At 40.6% G+C, this 22,487-nt stretch overlaps 1 protein-coding gene across 1 annotated transcript in view; it reads left to right on the top strand.

Moving 5' to 3' along the window:
- vav2 (vav 2 guanine nucleotide exchange factor) overlaps nucleotides 1-20,643 on the top strand; it is a gene marked incomplete at its 5' end in the record, with an annotated part of 112,434 nt that extends 91,791 nt beyond the window's left edge. Inside the window, 22 exons of the mRNA XM_083890029.1 lie at nucleotides 303-371; nucleotides 663-763; nucleotides 5,214-5,313; nucleotides 5,721-5,816; nucleotides 8,064-8,132; nucleotides 8,383-8,469; nucleotides 10,060-10,145; nucleotides 10,235-10,367; nucleotides 10,953-11,062; nucleotides 11,667-11,768; nucleotides 12,899-12,987; nucleotides 13,163-13,176; nucleotides 13,264-13,282; nucleotides 14,034-14,161; nucleotides 14,832-14,903; nucleotides 15,582-15,643; nucleotides 15,819-15,935; nucleotides 16,644-16,731; nucleotides 16,813-16,936; nucleotides 18,602-18,688; nucleotides 19,494-19,648; nucleotides 20,579-20,643. Coding sequence (XP_083746155.1) covers nucleotides 303-371; nucleotides 663-763; nucleotides 5,214-5,313; nucleotides 5,721-5,816; nucleotides 8,064-8,132; nucleotides 8,383-8,469; nucleotides 10,060-10,145; nucleotides 10,235-10,367; nucleotides 10,953-11,062; nucleotides 11,667-11,768; nucleotides 12,899-12,987; nucleotides 13,163-13,176; nucleotides 13,264-13,282; nucleotides 14,034-14,161; nucleotides 14,832-14,903; nucleotides 15,582-15,643; nucleotides 15,819-15,935; nucleotides 16,644-16,731; nucleotides 16,813-16,936; nucleotides 18,602-18,688; nucleotides 19,494-19,648; nucleotides 20,579-20,626 — 1,956 coding nt within the window. The 3' untranslated portion in view covers nucleotides 20,627-20,643. The remainder of the gene's footprint in view (nucleotides 1-302; nucleotides 372-662; nucleotides 764-5,213; nucleotides 5,314-5,720; nucleotides 5,817-8,063; nucleotides 8,133-8,382; nucleotides 8,470-10,059; nucleotides 10,146-10,234; nucleotides 10,368-10,952; nucleotides 11,063-11,666; nucleotides 11,769-12,898; nucleotides 12,988-13,162; nucleotides 13,177-13,263; nucleotides 13,283-14,033; nucleotides 14,162-14,831; nucleotides 14,904-15,581; nucleotides 15,644-15,818; nucleotides 15,936-16,643; nucleotides 16,732-16,812; nucleotides 16,937-18,601; nucleotides 18,689-19,493; nucleotides 19,649-20,578) is intronic.
- Between the last annotated feature and the right edge of the window lie 1,844 nt (nucleotides 20,644-22,487).

Genomic DNA, 22,487 nt, shown 5'->3' with positions numbered 1-22,487 from the left:
TTTCTTATTGTTATGATGATGGAATGTGACAAGAAAGAAGAGTGAGACGCTGAAGCAGCTGCTGAAGCTGTGTTTTTACATCACATCTTTACTGTTTCAGCCTCAAACCTCCTCTTTAGCTTCACTTTAGCTTCACTTCAGAAGCTTTACTTGTTTTTCTTCACTTTCAGCTGAAAGCTTTTTCCAGAGCTTTATTTCATTTGCTCTGTTCTGTAAAGTCTGTGTCTGTGTTTTAAGGCTTTTAGAGTAAAATCCATGAATTGACTCTTATAAAGTGACTCTCTGGTGTTTTTCTCTTGTAGAATTATATGATTCCACTCAGACTGGTCTTGAATCCTCAGGAAATGGACGCCATCTTTGTCAACCTGGAGGTGAGAAACTGTTGTTTAAATAGTACATTATGTTTCTTTCTTTCTTGTGCTGATTATAAACATTCCGAGCTCCTCCCTCACATCACATGACATATATAACATAACATAACACACATCATATTTTTAATACTTTTAATATAAACTATAGTGCATTTAGAAAATCTATATAAGGAAATACATGAGTTAACCGGTGCATATTGAAGCAGATGCATGTGTTTGTTTATGAGGATATGACAAGTACGTAGTGTATAAATGATAACATATTTGAATGACTTCATGTTTTTAACTCAGGATGTGATCAGAGTCCACTTTGCTCTTCTGCGAGCCATCGATCTGAACATGGTGACCGGAGGAAGTGGTCTGGGCAAGATCTTCCTGGACTTCAAAGAAAGGTCAGTAAAGATGGTTTCATTAAAGACGCAGATGTTGTATTGTTGTCAGAGAGAAGCAGCAGTGATCTGCTGTTGTTTCCTCTTCACAACGTCATTTAAACTCCTGTCTTTACTTTGTAAAACCATGTTGAATCTACTGAATCTACTGATTCTACTGAATCTACTGAATCTACTGAATCTACTGAAACTACTGAATCTACCACAGAGACCAAAACACACTGTTAACATTTTCCTTGAGTGAAGACTGAACAGAATTTAAGGAGCTGGATTCTATTTGATCAGAGATTGTAGATGTAAGAGGTCAGCGTCTCTCAGTCATCTGAGTCCTGGACGTTGTAGAAATGCTTGAAATGAAAGAATCATTGTCAGGTTTCAGCTTAACATTTGAATGAGGGAAACAAACGTCTTTGACTGATGGATGTTATTTCTCTTAGTGCTTCATCGTGTGAAATGTGACACTGTGAAAAATCACTTTTTGTGTTTGGCTCAGACTCAAAGTGTAGCTGTGTGTGTGTGTGTGTGTGTTTGTGTCATTGATTGTAACTGCAGACAGAAACACTTAACATTAACCTTCTATTCATAAACAAATCTTATTGTTATTATTTACCTTCTGTGACATTTTCAGAATAAGAGCCAGAGTTATTTTAAGAAAAGCTTTGCAGATTGTGTGCGTCACAGGCTTTGATTGTGAGTGTGTGACTGACACGTTTATACCTGCCTCATTATCTCCTCTCCGTGTGTGTGTGTGTGTGTGTGCATAAATCACACACACACACACTGCAGCGCTCTCATCAAACAGCTCCACATTTTCTTCTGCACCATTTTGACTCAGGATAAAAAATCATGCTTTGTCTCTGAGTGTGTGTGTGTGCGTGCGCGCATGTGTGTGTGTGTGTGTGTGTGTGTGTGTGTGTGTGTGTGTGTGTGTGTGTGTGTGTGTGTGTGTGTGTGTGTGTGTGTGTGTGTGTGTGTGTGTGTGTGTGTGTGTGTGTGTGTGTGTGTGTGTGTGTGTGTGTGTGTGTGTGTGACCTTTACAACAATGCGCTGTGTTTTTCTCACATCGCTGCAGAAAGAGCAAACTTTTCTCTGTGATTGAGTTTCAGCCTCAGTGAAAATGTCAGTGTGGTTCATCTCCTCTGTTTTATGTTCATGTGTGTCTTCATAAACACACACACACACACATACACACACACACACATACACACACACACAGAGTGAACACAGTGAAATAATCCTGTAGATTTATGTCATGAGGAGACTTCTGTTGATGGTTGTATTTTTATCACACGTGTAAGTGTTTGCTCACTTTTAGAAAGACTTTATTTTTGAATGTGTCTTCCTGTCTGACTTCCTGTTTTTGTGCAACACTTCCTGTATTTGTTTCCTTCACATATCTGTGAATGAAGCCAGTTTGTGTTTATCAGTAACAGAGCTGATGTAACCTGTCACTTTATCCTGGTGCTTGTTGTTGACATTTGAATCTTCATATCTTCACTTCCAGAGTGAGGATGAGGATGAGGATGAGGATGAGGATGAGGATGAGGATGAATCAGTGTCCTCTCGTTGACTTCCTCATGTGCCACTTGTTTTCTGGACTAAAGTTGTTCTCAGAGTTCCACTCTGGGCCTCTGCTCTGTGTGTGTGTGATGTGTGTTACCTGTGTGTGTGCTGTGTGTTAGCTGTGTGTGTGTTTTATCTTCACGGACACTTTATATTTATGTGTTTATTGTTGGTGTGTGTTAGCTGTGTGTTTGCTGTGTGCTGTGTTAGCTGTGTGTGTGTGCTGTATGTTACCTGTGTGTGTGCTGTGTGTCCTTGTGCGCTGTGTCTTAGCTGTGTGTGTGTGTTTATTAGTTGTGTGTGTGTGTTGTGTAGTGGAGGTGTGCGGCTCCCACAGCCACGTGTCACATGACATTAGCCGCTTGCACACGCTGTCACTTCAGTTTTAGCACGACTGTTTCCTCGGCTCAGTCGAGGGCGGAGGTGAAGGCCCAGGGCCAGTTTACCCAAAATTGCATTTTCTGTGAAATAACAGGCGCGACGGCGTCCTCGTTATGAAAGAGTCCAGCACAGCAGGGCCATGTCACAGGCACTCACAACACACACACACACACACACACACACACACACATGTACATATACAGCAGTACAGCAGGATTTTACTGCAGCAGCAGCAAACTCTACACAACCACAGGACTGACAGGGCCGCACCAAACCTTTACGAGGCCCTGAGCTGACTTTGATTTAGGGCTGAACGTCGTATTAACCTTTAATTAAAATAGCAAATCTTTCACTGCACATTCAGACCAAATCAGCTCAACATTATTAGTCTTCACAGATTTATTTTATAGATTCTAACAATTTAACAAAACTAATAATAAACAGGGATGAAATGCAAACATACAATACATTTATGTTAGCAACGCACTTTAATATTCAACAAATACTTAAACTATGTATAAAGTCATTTAAATCTGTGTGGACACACTGTCATGTGACACAGACACACAACGATTTTCAAAGTTTGTTTGTGTTTATTTTTTGCAGCTTTAATGTTTGTATTTTGCGTTGATGAAATTTAAAATGAAGTGAAAATCTATAATTAAAATAAATGAATCACATCCTCTTAAAGTGATTCAGCTTCAGGCTGGAGGACACACACGCACACACACACACACAAACAAACAAACATATATAACTCTGTTTCTCATTAAAGGGACAGTTCACATTAAAGAAAATCCACATGTAAATGTGACAGTCTAATTAGCCCCAGGCTAATTTAAAATTAAGATTGATTTAACACAACACAAACACACAATAACACACACTGACAATAAACACATAAATATAAAGTGTCAGTGAAGATAAAACCTTTTTTTCATCGTCGTTCGTTGAAGATTGTTGATCTTACGTGGAGAGTTTCTTACTCCACCTCTTTACCTCCTCCTTCTTCTTCACATCATTGAGTCATGATGTGTCATTACTGCCCCCTTGTGGAGGCAGTAAACTCCTCACGTTCTCCTGGTGTGAGCGAGCAGCAGCAGCAGCAGCGTCTTTGAAGAAGACCTTCATGTCTCAGTGTGTCTCAGCTCACAGTCCATCTGCTGCCTTTAGCTGATCAAAGCCTCCATTCATCTCCATCTCTGTGTGGTCCTGGAGGAGAGATCAAGTCTTCATCATCATCATCATCATCATCAGAGCTCAGGGACAGTTTAAGTAGACTCTCATCAAACCATGTTCACTGTTTCTCTCTTGTTGAAGTGTTTCAGGATCAGAATGAGAACAAGAATAATAATAATCATAATAATAGAGATTATCAGCAGCAAAATCAATTCTTAAATCAACTTACAGTGATTTAAAACAGTCTCAGTTTTACAGGATGTTTTCACACTTAAACAACGTTAGCTGCTTTTTTCTCTCCCGTCCAATATCTTGCTATGACTCAGCTTTAATCCTCGTCTCCTCAGTCTCTGCTTATTCTCTTATTTCCGGGTCATCTCTTTCCTCTTCTTCCTCCTGCACACAGGAAGTAGCTCTCTCTGTCTCTGTCTGAGTGTCATGGCTTCACTGTCACATCTAATAAACGGCAGCTCGTCGTGTCTTCAGTGATGAAGATGAAGATGAAGAGCTCTGTTCTCTGTGTTTGGATCAGAGAGATCACTCATGATTTATTCATGATATTCACGTTCATCCCTAATCATAATACATGGATTCACTTATTCATTCATCTGAGCCCCTGGTGATCCTCATGCTGACCTCAGTGTGTGTGTGTGTGTGTGTGTGTGTGTTTGTTTCCTGAAGCTTCTGTCACACAACAATAACAACAGAAACACAATCCCTTTCCTTTGTCTCTGTAGTTTGTCCAAACAGCCTCATTAGTCCTAATTAATCATCACTTATGATGACTTTATAAACCACACGCTCCCTGATTAACAGTTTTAATTGGTATGAAAGATTTAGAAGATTTATCTCTCATTTCTGCTCTTGTCAGTTTAACACTTTTTCATACGTTTCTGTAGCTGGTTAAACAATGACCACGTTTAGATTCACTGATATTAACTTCATTAAGACAATAATCTGAATAACGTGCTGTCGTACATGTTCTCATTACCATAATCTGAATGAAGTGGAGAAATCATGGTTTTCTATCATTTGAAGTCATTTAGTCAGATTAGAAGATCATTTCACATGAATGGACATAATGTAAACGTGAGTCATAATCAGATTATCTTGTGTGTGTCGTCATAATCTGACTCATTATCACGATGATTACCAATGTTTTTTTAACGCTGTTCTTTATAGAAGTTATTTCATGTTCACTCTTTATCATAAACACAGAGATGTGTTTGTGTTGTCTGGGGTTATGGTTACCTTAATCCTAATCCAGGTTTACAGCATTAAGATAGTTCAGATCATCTCAATTTGTTTAAATTGTTGTGTGTGTGTGCAGGTTGTTGATCTACGGTCAGTACTGCAGTCACATGGAGAACGCTCAGAAGACACTGGACGAGTTATTAGCCACGAGAGACGACGTCAGGATCAAAGTGGAGGTAATTCATGAAGACACAATAATAAAAAAGACATTTTAAATAATAACACAAACAGAACAATCACTCTGGCTCTACTTATATATTTGTGCCAACAAATGACTGTGTGTGTGTGTGTGTGTGTGTGTGTGTGTGTGTGTGTGTGTTGATAATGAGCGACGTGTCCGAGGCTTTTGTGTTGTTGTGAGAGGAATTGTGTGTGAATGTGTGAATGTGTGGAGACGACAGCAGCAGAAACACAGCGAGGCCCTAATGAATGAGTGATTAAATCATGAATGAATGAATGAGCACTTGTTGGGAGGAAACGGAGAACAATGGTGCAGTATGTGATGTGTCATGATTTCCCCGCGGCTGCTGCTGCTGCTGCTGATGATGATGCTGATGCTGATGCTCGTGTGGTTGTTTCACAGGAATGTACCATGAAAGTCCAGGAGGGGAAATTCAAGCTGCAGGATCTGCTGGTGGTTCCAATGCAGAGGGTTTTAAAATACCACCTACTACTGAAGGTAGGAACAACACTCACTGTCAAGGAAATCATATAAATAATCCATGGGTTATATTTGCTCCTTCAGAATAAAAGGTTAAGAAACATAAGCAACATTAGCAACAGATAAAACATGAAACGTGCTTATTAAGACGATACATATAAGAGAATAATAAATAGAATATGTAGAGAAAGTGTTGTAATGATGTCATCCGAGTTAAATCCATACACAGCAGGAAATTATACAATTATATATAAGTATTTGTGCGTTATATCGGATAATCTTTGCGTCATATGCATGATGTTTCTGTTTAAAGAGCACTATGTGAGTTTCCCTCCTGCTGCTTAAACATATTTTATTCTCTGTGATTTACTGACTTTTGCATATTAATTATGATGATGACTTTATTATGCTGTGTTTGACCGGACGAGTGTTTGAGTCAGGTGACCATGGGCCAAGAGAGAGAGAGAGAGAGAGAGAGAGAGACAGAGAGAGAGAGAGAGAGAGAGTCTCAGCAGGACACTGGAGTCAAATCAACTGTTCACTAATCACATTATGTTCAGTCCATTTCACTGCTGCCCACAGTTTTACAGGAGAACACTGCTGTGACCACAGGCTCTGTGTGTGAGCGTGTGTGTGTCCCTGTGTGTGTGCGTGCATGCATGTGTGTGTGTGTGATATTAAAGGTCCAGAGTGTAATAATTAGTGACATCTGTAAAGACGTGTTGAGGATAAAGTTTCACTCACAAACGTCGCCTGCAGCAGTGAGGGGACTTTGACCAGCAGGTGGCAGTAGTCTGTATCAACGGTTGTAAAGTGTACGAAGTGCTTTACGACGATGACGCGTGTTCAGTTGTTAGTTTGTCTCTGACTGAGTGGACGTAGTTTTCCTGTTGTGAAAACAAAGAGCATCACATGTTTAAATGTGGACGTTCTCCTGTTGTCTGAGCTCAGCCTGGTGTTCACTCATGTGTCGTAGACTTTATTTATTATTTATTATTTTCATCTAACTGTGGAGATAATTTACAAACTAACATCATATTCTGTTGTAAATAATGTGAATTCAGCAGCAGGTTGTGAATATGTGATGAATCCACGATGTTTCTTTGTAGAAAAGTGTGTCTTTCGTGTTTGTGCTGAAACGGTGGCTCTCTCCTGCTGAAGCTGCACACTGTGAGTGCAGAGTCAGCAGCTCGTGGTTCCACGCATTTGTTTGTGTGAATCCAGTGAAGATGATGACGACTCTGTCACAGAACACAGCAGCTCAGCAGGGAGTGTCTCTGCCTCTGGTGAAGCTCCTTTTACTCCACTTTCCTTCTGAAGCACATTCAAAAAAACAACAAGAGTCAGGGTTTGACCAAAGATGAAAGGAACAACAAGAAGACAATAAACCATGGTGAAGGTGAAACAGTAAAACAGTCAAATCTAGTTAGTTCTGTCCTCATTCTGGAGTGAAAGCACACGTCTGCATCACTGCAGGAATAAAATGTCATCAGTTCAATGAATGAGCCAAATCAGTAAAAAGTGACATTTCCTGTTGTTGTTGCCACAGAATAAGAGATAAAACAGAATCTTTAATGTCATCATTGTATCTTTAATTCATAACGGGTAAAAGATTAAAGAATAAGAGTGTGAATGCACAGCTCTGTCTGTGTGAACTGTATATGCTGTTGTTGATTTAATGTGTATTTATTTTATTTTTATGACGATAGAGCAGAACAATCTGGATAAAAGGATGTATTTCCTGTTTCCTGTGTCTCTGACCATGGCTTCATAAATCAGTGTAATGAGTCTGTGGTGCAGAGAGGACACTTTGAGATCATCTAACATGTTTCTATTGATTGACTGAACACAGTGTTTGTTATGGTGTCAGTGTGAAGAGCACAGAGAACACTCACTGCTGCTTTAACCTCTTTAACGTCTTTAACACTCAGATTAGTAACATCATAGTCTTCTATCATCAGTGTAAAGACACTGTTACACATCAATAAATCATTCAGTCATTTTTAGGATCAGACTGATTCTTACAAACCACCTGAAATATTCACATTTTCATTCACTGGATCCAGAAGAACTTTAGCTGCTTTTATCTTTTCATATATGTTACTTTTAACCTGACAACAAATCTGTAATCTGCATCAGATCCAGATGAAATGTAATCTGATTGTTGTTGTTTTTTTACAGTGATGTGATTATGTGATCATGTTTTTGATGGAGGTTATAATAATAATTATTATAATAATAATTCAGATTATTTTGTGTCTGTAGGAACTTTTAAGTCACTCTGCTGATCGACCAGAGAGACAACAGCTGAAGGAGGCACTGGAGGCTATGCAGGTGTGTGTGTGCGTGTGCATGTGTGCGTGTGCGTGTGCGTGTGCGTGTGCGTGTGCGTGTGCGTGTGCATGTGTGAGAATGTGTGTGTGTTACATAATAATGTCTCTGCAGTTTTGTAAAGACTTACTTGAAGAGTGTGATATGACAGCTGTCACAGAGATTTGTGTCTGTCTGTGTGTGTGACTTTGTGTGTGTGTGTGACTGTGTGTGTGTCTTTGTGTGTGTGTGTGACTGTGTGTGTGTCTTTCAGGATCTGGCCATGTACATCAACGAAGTGAAGCGTGACAACGAGACACTGAAGAAAATCAGCGAATTCCAAAGCTCTATTGAAAACCTTGTAAGTACACTGAGACACTGACTGTGAGACACTGTGAGACTCTGAGAGACACTGTGAGACACTCTGAGACTCTGTGAGACACTCTGAGACACTGTGAGACTCTGTGATACACTGTGAGACTCTGTGAGACACTCTGAGACTCTGTGAGACTCTGTGATACACTGTGAGACTCTGTGAGACACTCTGAGACTCTGTGAGACACTGTGAGACTCTGTGAGACACTCTGAGACACTGTGAGACACTGTGAGACTCTGTGAGACACTGTGAGACACTGTGAGACACTCTGAGACTGTGAGACTCTGAGAGACACTGTGAGACTCTGTGAGACACTGAGACTCTGTGAGACACTCTGAGACACTGTGAGACACTGTGAGACTCTGTGAGACACTGTGAGACACTGTGAGACTCTGTGAGACACTGTGAGACACTGTGAGACACTGTGAGACACTGTGAGACTCTGTGAGACACTGTGAGACTCTGTGAGACACTGTGAGACACTCTGAGACACTGTGAGACTCTGTGATACACTGTGAGACTCTGTGAGACACTCTGAGACTCTGTGAGACACTGTGAGACTCTGTGAGACACTCTGAGACACTGTGAGACACTGTGAGACTCTGTGAGACACTGTGAGACACTGTGAGACACTCTGAGACTGTGAGACTCTGAGAGACACTGTGAGACTCTGTGAGACACTGAGACTCTGTGAGACACTCTGAGACACTGTGAGACACTGTGAGACTCTGTGAGACACTGTGAGACACTGTGAGACTCTGTGAGACACTGTGAGACACTGTGAGACACTGTGAGACACTGTGAGACTCTGTGAGACACTGTGAGACTCTGTGAGACACTGTGAGACACTCTGAGACACTGTGAGACTCTGTGAGACACTGTGAGACACTGTGAGACTCTGTGAGACACTGTGAGACTCTGTGAGACACTGTGAGACTCTGTGAGACTGTGAGACACTGTGAGACTCTGTGAGACACTGTGAGACACTGTGAGACTCTGTGAGACACTGTGAGACTCTGTGAGACACTGTGAGACTCTGTGAGACACTGTGAGACACTGTGAGACACTGTGAGACTCTGTGAGACACTGTGAGACACTGTGAGACTCAGTGAGACACTGTGAGACTCTGTGAGACTCTGTGAGACTCTGTGAGACTCAGTGAGACACTGTGAGACTCTGTGAGACTCTGTGAGACTCTGTGAGACTCTGTGAGACACTGTGAGACACTGTGAGACTCTGTGAGACTCTGTGAGACTCTGTGAGACTCTGTGAGACACTGTGAGACTCTGTGAGACTCTGTGAGACTCTGTGAGACTCTGTGAGACTCTGTGAGTCAGTGAGACTCTGTGAGACACTGTGAGACTCTGTGAGACTCTGTGAGACTCTGTGAGACTCTGTGAGACTCTGTGAGACTCTGTGAGACACTGTGAGACACTGTGAGACTCTGTGAGACTCTGTGAGACTCTGTGAGACTCTGTGAGACTGTGAGACTCAGTGATTTGACAGAGAAGCTGAACGATGACTGTCTGGTGGTGACTGTGACTGACAGTGGGCGTGTCTTTGTGACATAAGCAGCAGGTGAAGCTGGTGGAGTACGGGAGGCCGAAGATCGACGGAGAGCTGAAGGTTTGTTCCATCGTCAACAGAACCAAACAGGACCGGTGAGTCCACGGCCTTCACAATAAGAGTTCCAATAAAACACAGCTAATAATGAGCAGGTGATGAATAACGCGTGTGTCTTTGTTTCCAGGTACATCTTCCTCTTCGATAAAGTGGTGATCGTCTGCAAGAGGAAAGGTTACAGTTACGAGCTCAAAGAAATCATCGAGCTGCAGTCGTATAAAATGTCCGACGACCCCATGAACAACAGAGACGTGAAGAAGGTGAGACACAGGCTTTTATTTTGAAGGGGAACCACCTGTCGTGCAGTGTCATGGTTGTTCGAGCAGCTCAGTGAAAACATGTGACCACAGAAGAAGAAGAAGTATTAGAAGATGCTGGTGCTTGAACAATCATGTAAATTCATAATGGCTGAGCTAACATGGCTTCTTTTGTTTTGTGCATGTGTCTCCATGTCCTCATGTCCTCATGTCCTCATGTGTGCATGTGTAACTGGGTCTTTCTCTGGTGTCTTTCTTTTTGCATGCTTACCAGTCGAGTGGAAAAATGGTAAGCTCCAGTGACTTTGACCTTATTTCACTTTATTTCACTTAATTTAACTCATCTGCTCATCATGGCCTGTTTTTGGCAGTGGTGATGTTGTGATGTGATGATGTCATGATGTTGTGATGATATGATGATGTCATGACTTCATCCTCCTCATCTGTGATGTCTCTCGCTAAAGCATGTGGAGCATCTTTGACTTGAGAGTAAACAGAGTAAAGTTTGTGTGTCTCTGTCCATCATCATCATCATCATCATCATCATCATCATCATCATCATGTTGATCACTCACTTGTTGTCTGCAGTGGTCGTACGGCTTCTACCTGATCCACCTGCAGGGGAAACAAGGCTTTCAGTTCTTCTGTAAAACTGAGGAGACGAAGAGGAAGTGGATGGAGCAGTTTGACATGGCCATGTGAGTTTAACACAACAACACCACAGTGTGTGTTATGATACTTAAGAAACTCAGAAGAGGGTAAAAAATAACAGAAGTAATAATAATAATAATACTTTGACAGAATTCAACATTTAAATTCATGACCATTGACAAAAGCATATTTTATTCTATTGAGAAGATAATTATAGTTCATATTTACTAAAGCTGTTAGGGCTGCAACCATTAATGGTTTATTTGATAATTAATTGATGACTAAATTAATCTCTAACTATTTTCATAAGCAATCGTTTAAAGTGTTTTTTGTATATAATTCAAAGCAGTTTGTGTGATTTTTCAGCTTCTTAAATATGAAATATTTTCAGTTTGGTTTTTTTTGCTCAATCTTTCTTTTTTTGGTTTGTGAACAAAAATAAGACGATTGATAAGATCATAATTTCTGCGTTTGACAAACACTGATCAATACTTTTACACATGGACTCATGGAGACAATAATTCACTTATTGTCAGTTTGTAAAAGATTGTGTTTGTGAAGAATGAGATAACAGACTTTGTGGGTGTGATGCTTGTTTTCGTGGATGATGCAGACATGTTCATTCATTCATGTGTTCACCCTCTCACACAGATCCAACATTAAACCAGACAGAGCCACAGCCAATCAGCACAACTTCCAGATGCACACGTTTGATCAGAACACCAACTGTCGAGCCTGTAAGATGCTGCTGAGGTAAAAACAACTGATCGTTATTATTAGATCATCAAGTGTCTTTTTCACTTCTTATATATCCATATATATATATTTATATTATATTATTTTATATATCCATATATATATTATATTATATTATATTATATTATATTATATATCCATGTGTAAAACCAACCACGGCTCAAGTCGTCACAGAGCAAAGCTAGTTTTTGTTGTTTTGTCAAAATGAGGTATTATGGGTATATCAAATATTTTCTTTAAGTCAATCATAAATACATGGTCTAAATGGTTTATAACGTGAAAACAAACTAACGCTTCTTTAAATCACAGACTGTTTAAGCTTCTCATTTGTGTTTAAAGCACGCAAAGAAAAGACGAATGATTTCTTTTACGTGGACGTTTCTCTCACACTGTGTCCCTGAACGCACCACCAGCTCCCATGTGACCATGTCCACTTTGTCCTCCATCACAGTCGAGCGCCTTCACTAAACTCCGCTCTGTGTATTGACCCACAAACTTCACGGCCTCACTGACCCACATCAGCCTGGCTCGGCTCAGCTCTGCTCTCGCTGCTATAGATGCTAATTACACTGCTGATTCTCACACTGTGATTTATGGAGCTGACCATTCAACACGGCAGTGTGTGGGTGTGTGTGTGTGTGTGTGTCCCTGTGTGTGTGTGTGTGGTGTTAACACAATTCTCCAGTGGTCGCTCTTTAATGCAGCGAGTTGATCGTGATTTTAAGAGACGAACAAAATGGAAATAAAGGAACAAAATCACACACAGACTCAGTAACAGCAGCAGCAGCAGCAGCAGCAGGGTCGTTCTTACAAGACGTTTATTTGTGTCTGAGACACTTCCTGTTTACATTAGTGCTTGTGTGTGTGTGTCTGTGTGTCTGTGTGTGTGTGTGAGGACCACAGCCCTAAGCAGAGAATGTATTTTAGTCTGTTTATTTGTGTACACAGTCACATCACTTGTGGGGTCTTGTCTTCCTCATGAGAACAAAAGACACGTCCTCATGATGTCAAACAGGACGACCTGGTGAAGACATGTTTCTATGTTTTTGGTCCAGGTGAAAGTTAAAGTAAATCTCTATGAAATTAATCAAAGTCGATGTAATGTCTCTGTGTGTCTGTGTTTAAAGGGGAATCTTCTATCAGGGATATTTCTGCTCTCGCTGTGGAACAGGAGCTCATAAAGAGTGTCTGGAGATCATCACCATCTGTAAAATCAGTACGTTTTTCCTCCTCCTTCCTTTGTTTCAGTTTGATTCTGATGATATTATTCATGAGAGCTTTAATTCCACTGTTAGTCGTCTGTAACACAAACTAGATATAGATTTATAATTATTATTATCATAGCTGACAGTTCTATATTATGACTCTCTCTTCTGTCTTTTATTTTTCAGATCCTCATGACTTGGTGAGAACGACCTCATTATTCTCTCGTTTATTATTGATGAATTATTATTCATGTTTTAATAACTGTGTTAATTGTGATTGTTCACAGGAACCTGGGGTGTCTTCAGGTGAGAGCACTTCCTGTCATCACAGCACAGTCCTCTACTGCCACCTGGTGGATTCACAGAGAGAGAGAGAGAGTGAAATATACACTTTATCATGAATGAAAATCATGATTCATTATAACATTAAACATGATTCAGCACAATCTGAGCAGAAAATAGTTCAATTGACGATATTAATAATTAAGATTTATTATAAAGACCCTGAACCAGTGTCTTAAATCACTGCAGGATTTTTGTTTGTGTAAAGTCAGAGCTGCAGTTTCATCAAAACAATCAGATTATTAATAATTAATAATTCTCTCTTTTAATGATTTACGAACAGACACAAAAGAAAAGTTAACACAGCTGTGACTGAAGTTAAACAACCATCACTTCATTTATTATTCACTTAGTTTGTCTTTAAGGACCTAAACAAAGATATTACACACACACACACACACACATAAACGTCAGCTGTGGTTTGACGATTGGGCGTGGCTAATTTGAAATGGGTGGTGCCATTTTGTTGCCCCGCCTTCATCTGTGTTCCCAGTGGCAGGTTAAATGAAAACATTCATGAGAACATAAACTAAACTCAACAGGAAGTCTTTCCTTCCTCGAGTTCATTTATTTATTTATTTATTCATTCATTTATTTAATGTGTTGTTGTGACGTCAAACACAGGAAGAATCTCTGTCTCTCCTGTTGTTTACGTCGTATATTCATGTTTGTGTGAGTAAACTGGACTGAACTGTGTGTAAACCTGTGATTTCAGGTCCTAAGATGGTTGCAGTGAGGAATTATCACGGCACGCCGGCTCCACCGGGGAAAACAGCTCTGTGTTTTCAGACGGGAGATTCCATCGAGCTGCTGAAGGGGGATCCTGACACCACGTGGTGGGAGGTAACCTTCACACATGGACTCATTAGTCTTTACAGGACCAGGACTTTAGAGCTGATTTATAGGGTTCAGAGTTTTACTTCATCCTGTTAATGAACAACAATAATATTACAACAGTTGAATTTACTGCCATTAAATCCTCTTTATTTTAAAGTTGAGGATATGGAGTATGATTGAAGCTCTTCATAGATTAATCTTTGACTTTATTTATTATAATAATAATAATGATCATTTTAAATCTTGATTATTAGATTCAAACCCGAAATTATATAGTTTGGCACTAATTGTTGCCGTTAAACTGAACTCTGGTGTGTTCATACGTGTTCATACGTGTTCACGTGTCATTTATTGCAGTTAAAACTAATAAACCAAGGCTCAGTCTGTTAATGTGGTATTTCCTGATATGGCCACTAGTGGGGGCTAAAGTTGCAAATAAATGATTTATAGTTATCTAATAATAATAATAATTAGATTGTGAATTAAAAGCCTCTGTGTGATATTGTGTCTTGTTTAATTATATTAATGAGTTTATTGTGTATAGATAACAATGTGGATTTTACCTTTCAGCAGTTTTTTCTTGTATTCCAGTGTTTACGTATCTTAATCCCAATAACTCTTGTAATAATCCTGTGTTGTTTGTGTTAAATAAACATCATGAAACTTTGTCTTTCAGGGGAAACTGATGCAAACACAGAAGAGCGGCTTCTTCCCCAGCTCCTGTGTAAAACCCTGTTTGGACCCAAAGGTTAGTCCTTAAACACAAACAACAGGAAATAATAATAATAATCTGAGATTGTGTCTTTGTTTGAGTCTGTACTGTGATCTTAACGACCTGTGGGACATAAATATGAAATATCTACATCTCTGTAGCACAGTGTCAGACCAGGGATAAGGGTTATAAATAATGTGTTGATATATTTATGTTCTGTCCTCATATGCGACATAATATATCTCTCTCTCTCTCTCTCTCTATATATATATATATATATATATATAAAAAAGTGAACACAGACAGTTTGAGCTCATTAAAAGTTTTCTTTCTTAGAGTTTGTGTTTTTCACAGGACTTTGTAGATACACTATATTCTCAATAATAATAATAATAATATCTGAAATGACCTGTGTGTGTGTGTGTGTGTGTGTGTGTGTGTGTGTGTGTGTGTGTGTGTGTGTGTGTGTGTGTGTGTGTGCGTGCTTACACTCTCTTATATTATGTTTTATAAACAGTATATTATGATAAATGTCATTTAATATCAAAAACACCTTCATATTTTGACTGATTGCCTCAATGTTAGTAACCCTAACATTATACAATACATAAAAAACCACATATTGATATATGACATAATAACGTCACAGTCTTCTTCTGTTTGTTTTGTTTTGATTTGTTTTGATGAAAATTCTCTTCTGTTGTTTTTCTGCAGCCATTCCAGTCGTTATCCAGCCGACAGTCGTCCAGGGAGTCAGACTATTACGGTTATCCTTGGTGAGGATATGATATTAAATATTATTATTATTATGTACCATGAACGTCCCCCACAGCTCTGTCCTCTATCACTAACTTTGTGCTGTAGTTCAGGTTCAAACACCAGCTCAATGAGTGCATGAATGTTATTAAAGCTCAGTGTTCTGTCTGTTCTCTGACTGTTCTGCTGCTGCAGGTTTGCTGGAAACATGGAGCGTCAACAGGCCGATAACCTCCTGAAGTCTCACAGCAGTGGAACGTATCTGATCAGAGAGAGAACGGCTGAGGCTGAGAGATTCGCCATCAGCATCAAGTCAGTGATTTCACTTTATTATCACTCTATCATCACTGTGTTTGCACAAGGATGAGAAGAGAAAAACAACTTTTGTATTGTTTTGTTGAACTTTTATACTGTAACGGAAACTTTAGACTTAGAATTATTTATAACTTACACTATTTTAAATGTTTCTATACTTTTGATATTTTTACTTTTTGCCGTAAAACATTACATTTAATTTAAGGGTTATTTATTTATAATATTTTGGTCCTTTAATGACTCACCTCAGCTTAACTTAAATGATCTTCTCTTATCTTAAAAGAACGTCTTATCTTACGTCATCTTCACTGATCTTACCATGTCTTTTGTCTCCTCCTGTCCTCTCCTGTCTTCTCCTGTCCTCTCCTTGTTTCCTGTCTCCTGTCTCCTGTCTCCTGTCTCCTCATGTCCTCTCCTGTCTCCTCCTGTCCTCTCCTTGTCTCCTATCCTCTCCTTGTCTCCTGTCTCCTGTCTCCTCATGTCCTCTCCTGTCTCCTGTCCTCTCCTTGTCTCCTGTCCTCTCCTTGTCTCCTGTCCTCTTCTGTCTCCTGTCTCCTCCTGTCCTCTCCTGTCTCCTGTCTCCTGTCTCCTCATGTCCTCTCCTGTCTCCTCCTGTCCTCTCCTGTCTCCTCCTGTCCTCTCCTGTCTCCTCCTGTCCTCTCCTTGTCTCCTCCTGTCCTCTCCTTGTCTCGTTGTCCTCCTCAGGTTCAATGATGAAGTCAAACACATCAAAGTGGTAGAGAAAGACAGTTGGATTCACATCACTGAGGCAAAGAAGTTTGAGAGTTTGTTGGTGAGTTTCAGTGAAGACTCTGAACGTTGTCCATGTGAAGCTGCTCTCACAGTTTAAACTCTTTGTCTTCATGTGTTTCAGGAGCTGGTTGAATATTATCAGTGTCATTCACTGAAGGAAAGCTTCAAGCTGTTGGACACCACACTGAGGTATCCTTACAAGTCCAGAGAGCGATCACTCACTCGGACCAGCACCAGGTCACCAGGTAAACACTCACCTCATCAGTCTGAGGATCTATGGACGTCTCTGTTCATCAGTGTTTATGTAAAGTGTCTGGATTCACTCGAGTTACCACTGTCAACGTTTGAGGACAGAGAGAGAGGACAGAGAGGACAGAGAGGACAGTGAGGACAGAGAGAGGACAGAGAGAGGACAGAGAGAGGATACAGAGAGGACAGAGAGACACAGATAAAGAGGACAGAGAGAGGACAGAGAGGACAGAGAGGACAGAGAGGACAGAGAGAGGACAGAGAGGACAGAGAGAAGACAGAGAGTACAAAGAGGACATAGAGAACAGAGAGAGGACAGAGAGACACAGATAAAGAGGACAGAGAGAGGACAGAGAGGACAGAGAGGACAGAGAGGACATGACAGTGAGGACAGAGAGAGGACAGTGAGGACAGAGAGACACAGATAAAGAGGACAGAGAGAGGACAGAGAGGACATGACAGTGAGGACAGAGAGGACAGAGAGGACAGTGAGGACAGAGACACAGATAAAGAGAGGAGGGAGAGTTTGTCTCTCTGTCCATTATTGTGGATGAATGCTGGCTGTGTCCAGGCTCTGGCGTCCGTCCTGTCTTTGTCCGTCCTGCAGAGACGTCCATCTGGACACTGCAGCTGTGATTGTTTCATTAATGAGACGACGTCTGTCTGTGTTTCTGCTCATTTAGTCTGGATGTTGTTGAGTCTGCAGTGAAGTCACATTTCTACATAATAATATGAAAACAGTAAAGACGTGAGGACGTGATGTCATGTCCTTCTACTGTCTCACAGACAGGGGGCGCTGGAGCTCTCTGTTGGGAGTGAGCAGGATTAGAAATGAGCATATAATCCAGGGACAACTCATGTTAAATGGTTTAGAGAAGAAAGCTGCAGATTGAACTGTTGGACAGAAGAACAGACTGATGTTGATGTTCTTAAGTTATTACAGATGTTTAGAGAAGAACATCTTTATTTAACATCTACTGCTGCAGACTGAACTGTTCTTCTTCTGCATGTGCTTCAAAAACCTTCTCCTTCTCTGTCTCCTCCTCTGTCTCCTTCTCTGTCTCCTTCTCCGTCTCCTCCTCTGTCTCCTCCTCTGTCTCCTCGTCTGTCTCCTCCTCTGTCTCCTTCTCTGTCTCCTTCTCTGTCTCCTCCTCTGTCTCCTCCTCTGTCTCCTTCTCTGTCTCCTCCTCTGTCTCCTCCTCTGTCTCCTTCTCTGTCTCCTCCTCTGTCTCCTCCTCTGTCTCCTTCTCTGTCTCCTTCTCCGTCTCCTCCTCTGTCTCCTTCTCTGTCTCCTCGTCTGTCTCCTCCTCTGTCTCCTTCTCTGTCTCCTTCTCTGTCTCCTCCTCTGTCTCCTCGTCTGTCTCCTCCTCTGTCTCCTTCTCTGTCTCCTTCTCTGTCTCCTTCTCTGTCTCCTCGTCTGTCTCCTCCTCTGTCTCCTTCTCTGTCTCCTTCTCTGTCTCCTCCTCTGTCTCCTCGTCTGTCTCCTCCTCTGTCTCCTTCTCTGTCTCCTCCTCTGTCTCCTCCTCCGTCTCCTTCTCTGTCTCCTTCTCTGTCTCCTCCTCTGTCTCCTTCTCTGTCTCCTCCTCTGTCTCCTCCTCCGTCTCCTTCTCCGTCTCCTCCTCTGTCTCCTCCTCTGTCTCCTCCTGTCCTTTCCTCAGCAGCCTCCTGTGCCTCCTACAACTTCTCCTTCCTCAGTCCTCAAGGCCTCAACTTCTCCTCTTCTCCGAGCTCAGCTCCTTTCTGGTCAGGTACTGATGTTCTCGCTGCTTTTGTTTCCTCCTCTGTCAGATTTATAATAAGACTGTGCTCCTGTTGACCTCATTACTCCTCATTACTCCTCATTACTCCTCATTACTCCTCATTACTCCTCATTACTCCTTCTGCTTGTATTTCCATGAACACAAACCTTTCACTTCCTGTCAGAAAGACAGTCGCTCATTAAACTAACAATCATTTGTCTGTTTGTTCTTCAAAACTCATTATTATCTGTCATTTCTTCACTTTGATCTTTTTCTCTTCATGTTCCTCACGTTTATTTCACTTTAGTTCACTAAATATGTCAGAGTTAGTCTTTGATAACACTGACTATAATTAGATTATTATAATAGATTATCACAGGTTATCGAGCACCAGTGTCTGTATGTGAACATGTATCTGCACTCATGTGTTAACATTACATTATTTGAAGTCACTTATAATAACATTATGTCATTTAATAACATGTTATATTGAAACTTAACCTTCTGTCATTATATAACTCTTTATCATAGCATATGAATATTCATGACATGTTATGTGTAAATTCACAATCAATGAATATTAGAGCTCATAACTCTGATTAAACAGCAAATGTAAACACATCATAATGAGTTAATTTAAGTGTTAATAAGATGTTTTTTTAACAATAAGATAATGATGATGTTGTTGTTTCCTCTTCCTCAGTCTTCACCCCTCGTGTGGTCAGATATAATTGTAGTTGATAAGTTAATATAAGTGTTAATAAGAATGTTAATGACTCTGATGTTGTTGTTGTTGTTGTTGTTGTTTACTCAGTCTTCACTCCTCGTGTGGTCAGCACAGCTGTGGCCAGATATAACTTTGCAGCTCGAGACATGAGGGAATTGTCACTGAGAGAAGGAGACGTGGTCAAGATCTACAGCAAGATCGGAGGAGACCAAGGCTGGTGGAAGGGGGAGGCCAACGGACGGGTGAGTACAACACACTATATATACATGTATATATATATAAATATATATATATAAATATAATAATAGTGACAGGACACAAAGACGCACAAAGACATAAATAATGTAGAAGGAAACAAGTGCTGAGACATCGAGGGAGATGAAGTTTGAGCGTTCACATCATTCATGTGTGAATGTCACCACAATTGTGTTGTTTCTGTAGAGTGTGTTGTGTTTTCAGTTGTTCTCAGCTTTAATTATTCATTCTCTTCTAAACTCTGTGGAGTCACATTATACACATGGACAAATAAAAGCTTAACAACAACAACAACAACAATGTTTCCCTCTGTGAAAATAACACAGAGCTCAGTGTGAACTGGTGTGAACTGTTAAAGTGCAGCAGGAAACACTCACACTCACACACACACACACACACAGACACACACAGACACACACAGAGATGTGGACACACTCTAAGTCTAAATGACCTGCAGCTCTTTAATCTGTGTTATAATCCCAATCATGACGATTTGTCCCATGTAACAAACAGTCACACTTACACTGTTGCCTAGCAACACAACGTTTAAACATTCCAGGTGCTGCTCTGTAATTATCTGGATTATTATATCTTTTTCAAGATAATATAATCCAACTCATGTTTTGACCAGAGTGAAACATCTTGATGTTCATATCTTTGTTGTAAAGTGAATCCTTTGTGTTTGTTGCTCTTTCAACAAGTGGCAGAGCTGGTCGCCTAGCAACAGCTGACTGATGTGTTTTTATAGTGTGTTTAAAGATGACACTGTGTGTGTGTGTGTGTGTGTGTGTGTGTGTGTGTGTGTGTGTGTGTGTGTGTGTGTGTGTGTGTGTGTGTGTGTGTGTGTGTGTGTGTGTGTGTGTGTGTGTGTGTGTGTGTGTGTGTGTGTGTGTGTGTGTGTGTGTGTGTGTGTTCAGATCGGTTGGTTTCCCTCGACCTACGTGGATGAAGAAGGAGTTCAGTAAAACTTGGCTCTTCTGCCTCGTCTTTTTTAAAATAAACAACAAAAGTAAACATCAGGATCTTCTTCTACCTTGAGTTTCTCAGAGAAAACTTTCACCGCAGTTTTGTTTCCTCCGTCTTCATCATCATCATCATCATCTTCATCATCATCTTTGTCCTGATTTACAGTCAAAGGAAAGAAGAAGAAGAATCTGCTCTTTGTTTGTTTCTCAGTTTGACTGAACACAAGAGAAGAAGAAGAGGCTGCGGCGCCCCCTGCTGTTGCTGGTGAAATAATTGTACAGTAGAGATAATTTATTGAATAGAGATTATTAACATGATGAACGACGATTGTGGATTATTGTGGATTATTGTGGACGTCAGAGAATCACAGGAGGAAAAAAAAGGAAAGAGAGAAGTTCTGTTTTCATCTGGAGACTTTTTGTGTTTTTTGCCTTAGTTGTCATGGTGACGCCTTAACAGGCCACACACACACACACACACACACACACACACGTACAGTACGGTGCCTTTGAAGAATGCTCGTTTCTCACTGAACATCAACATCATCTTCATCATCGTCGTCTTCGTCCCTCGTGTTAAAAACAAAGAAGAATAAAAAAAGACTTTTAAAGGACTGAAGTCACTGAGGACGACGCCCACTCTGAGGCCTGGAGAACTAACTTTAACTCCGCCCCCTGCTCCTCCTCCTCCTCCTCCTCCTCCTCCTCCTCCTCCTTCTCACTGGAGACGCAGACTGTCGGAGGTTTTTATAGCCAACCACACACACACACACACAGAGACATTCCAATCCACACACCTTTATAATCTGGGATTATTTCGTCTGTTGTTTTTTTGCACAGAACATTATTATTGACTGACTGATTTTTTTTTTAGTTGTGAAAACTGGACGATAGTTTTTTTGAATTATTATTTGAAGCCAAATTCTGCCACTGTTGCCCGTGTGCATGGACTTTGTCAGGATTGTTTCGTATGTCGTTGCCTTATTTTTTAATCTATTCTTTTTTCTTTTCTTTTTTAACAGTCGATCAGGTGATGGGATGTTTGTTTTTATGTGTGAAAACCACGTTGGTGCAGAAAACTGAAGGGAAAAGACTGAAAAGTCCAGTAAATGCACAGAATGAGCCTTAAGTTTGAAGCGCTCAGTGTTTACTCCACAATCTGAGAGTTTTTATTTATTATTATTATTATAATAGGAATATTCTCACGTTTACACTTTTGATGGATCTGCTGACATCAGCGGTTCTTCTCTTAAACTTTAACGTTTTCCTCAAACTCACAGAAATCGACTCTTTGACCAAAAATATCAAACTGTCTGTTTTTATTTCTTTAAACATGTTTTTAAAGAAGTGAAGTAAACACTGAGCGTGAACTTCTCTGTTTCCTCTGATCCGTCGACGCTTTGTCTTCAAACGTCCATCGTCATGGGAAACAGGCGGAGGGGGCGGGGCTTTGGGGGGAGGGGGCGTGTCTGTGTACGTCGTGGACTAAAACCATCGCATGTCGCTGTTGATGTCGACTCGTGTCAGAACATCGTCCAAAAAAAAAGACTTCATTGTGTACAAATGTTTGTTTTTTTTGAAAGTCTTTCCAAATGAGGTCGAACATGAAATAAAGATTTCTCTTTTGTTTTAAAATAGACGTCACTAATGTTTTTGACTAAATGTAAAACATATCTGTTAAAAAATGTCACGTCTTAGATTAGAGAGAGTTTTCTGCTTTTTTCCAAAGTCTTCATCTTTAAAGCTGTAGTACGTAACTTCTAAACAGACGCAAACAGTGTTGATTTAAAGGAGTTCGCTCCGCGCTGCACACAGGAAGTGATGTGTTGTGTGTGGACACAGACGGAGACGGCATCAGCTC

This window comes from Microchirus variegatus (assembly GCF_963457635.1).
Source record: "Microchirus variegatus genome assembly, chromosome: 1".
Lineage (NCBI taxonomy): Eukaryota > Metazoa > Chordata > Actinopteri > Pleuronectiformes > Soleidae > Microchirus > Microchirus variegatus.
Note: the sequence above shows the minus strand (reverse complement) of the source record. Positions and strands in the feature narration are given on the sequence as shown.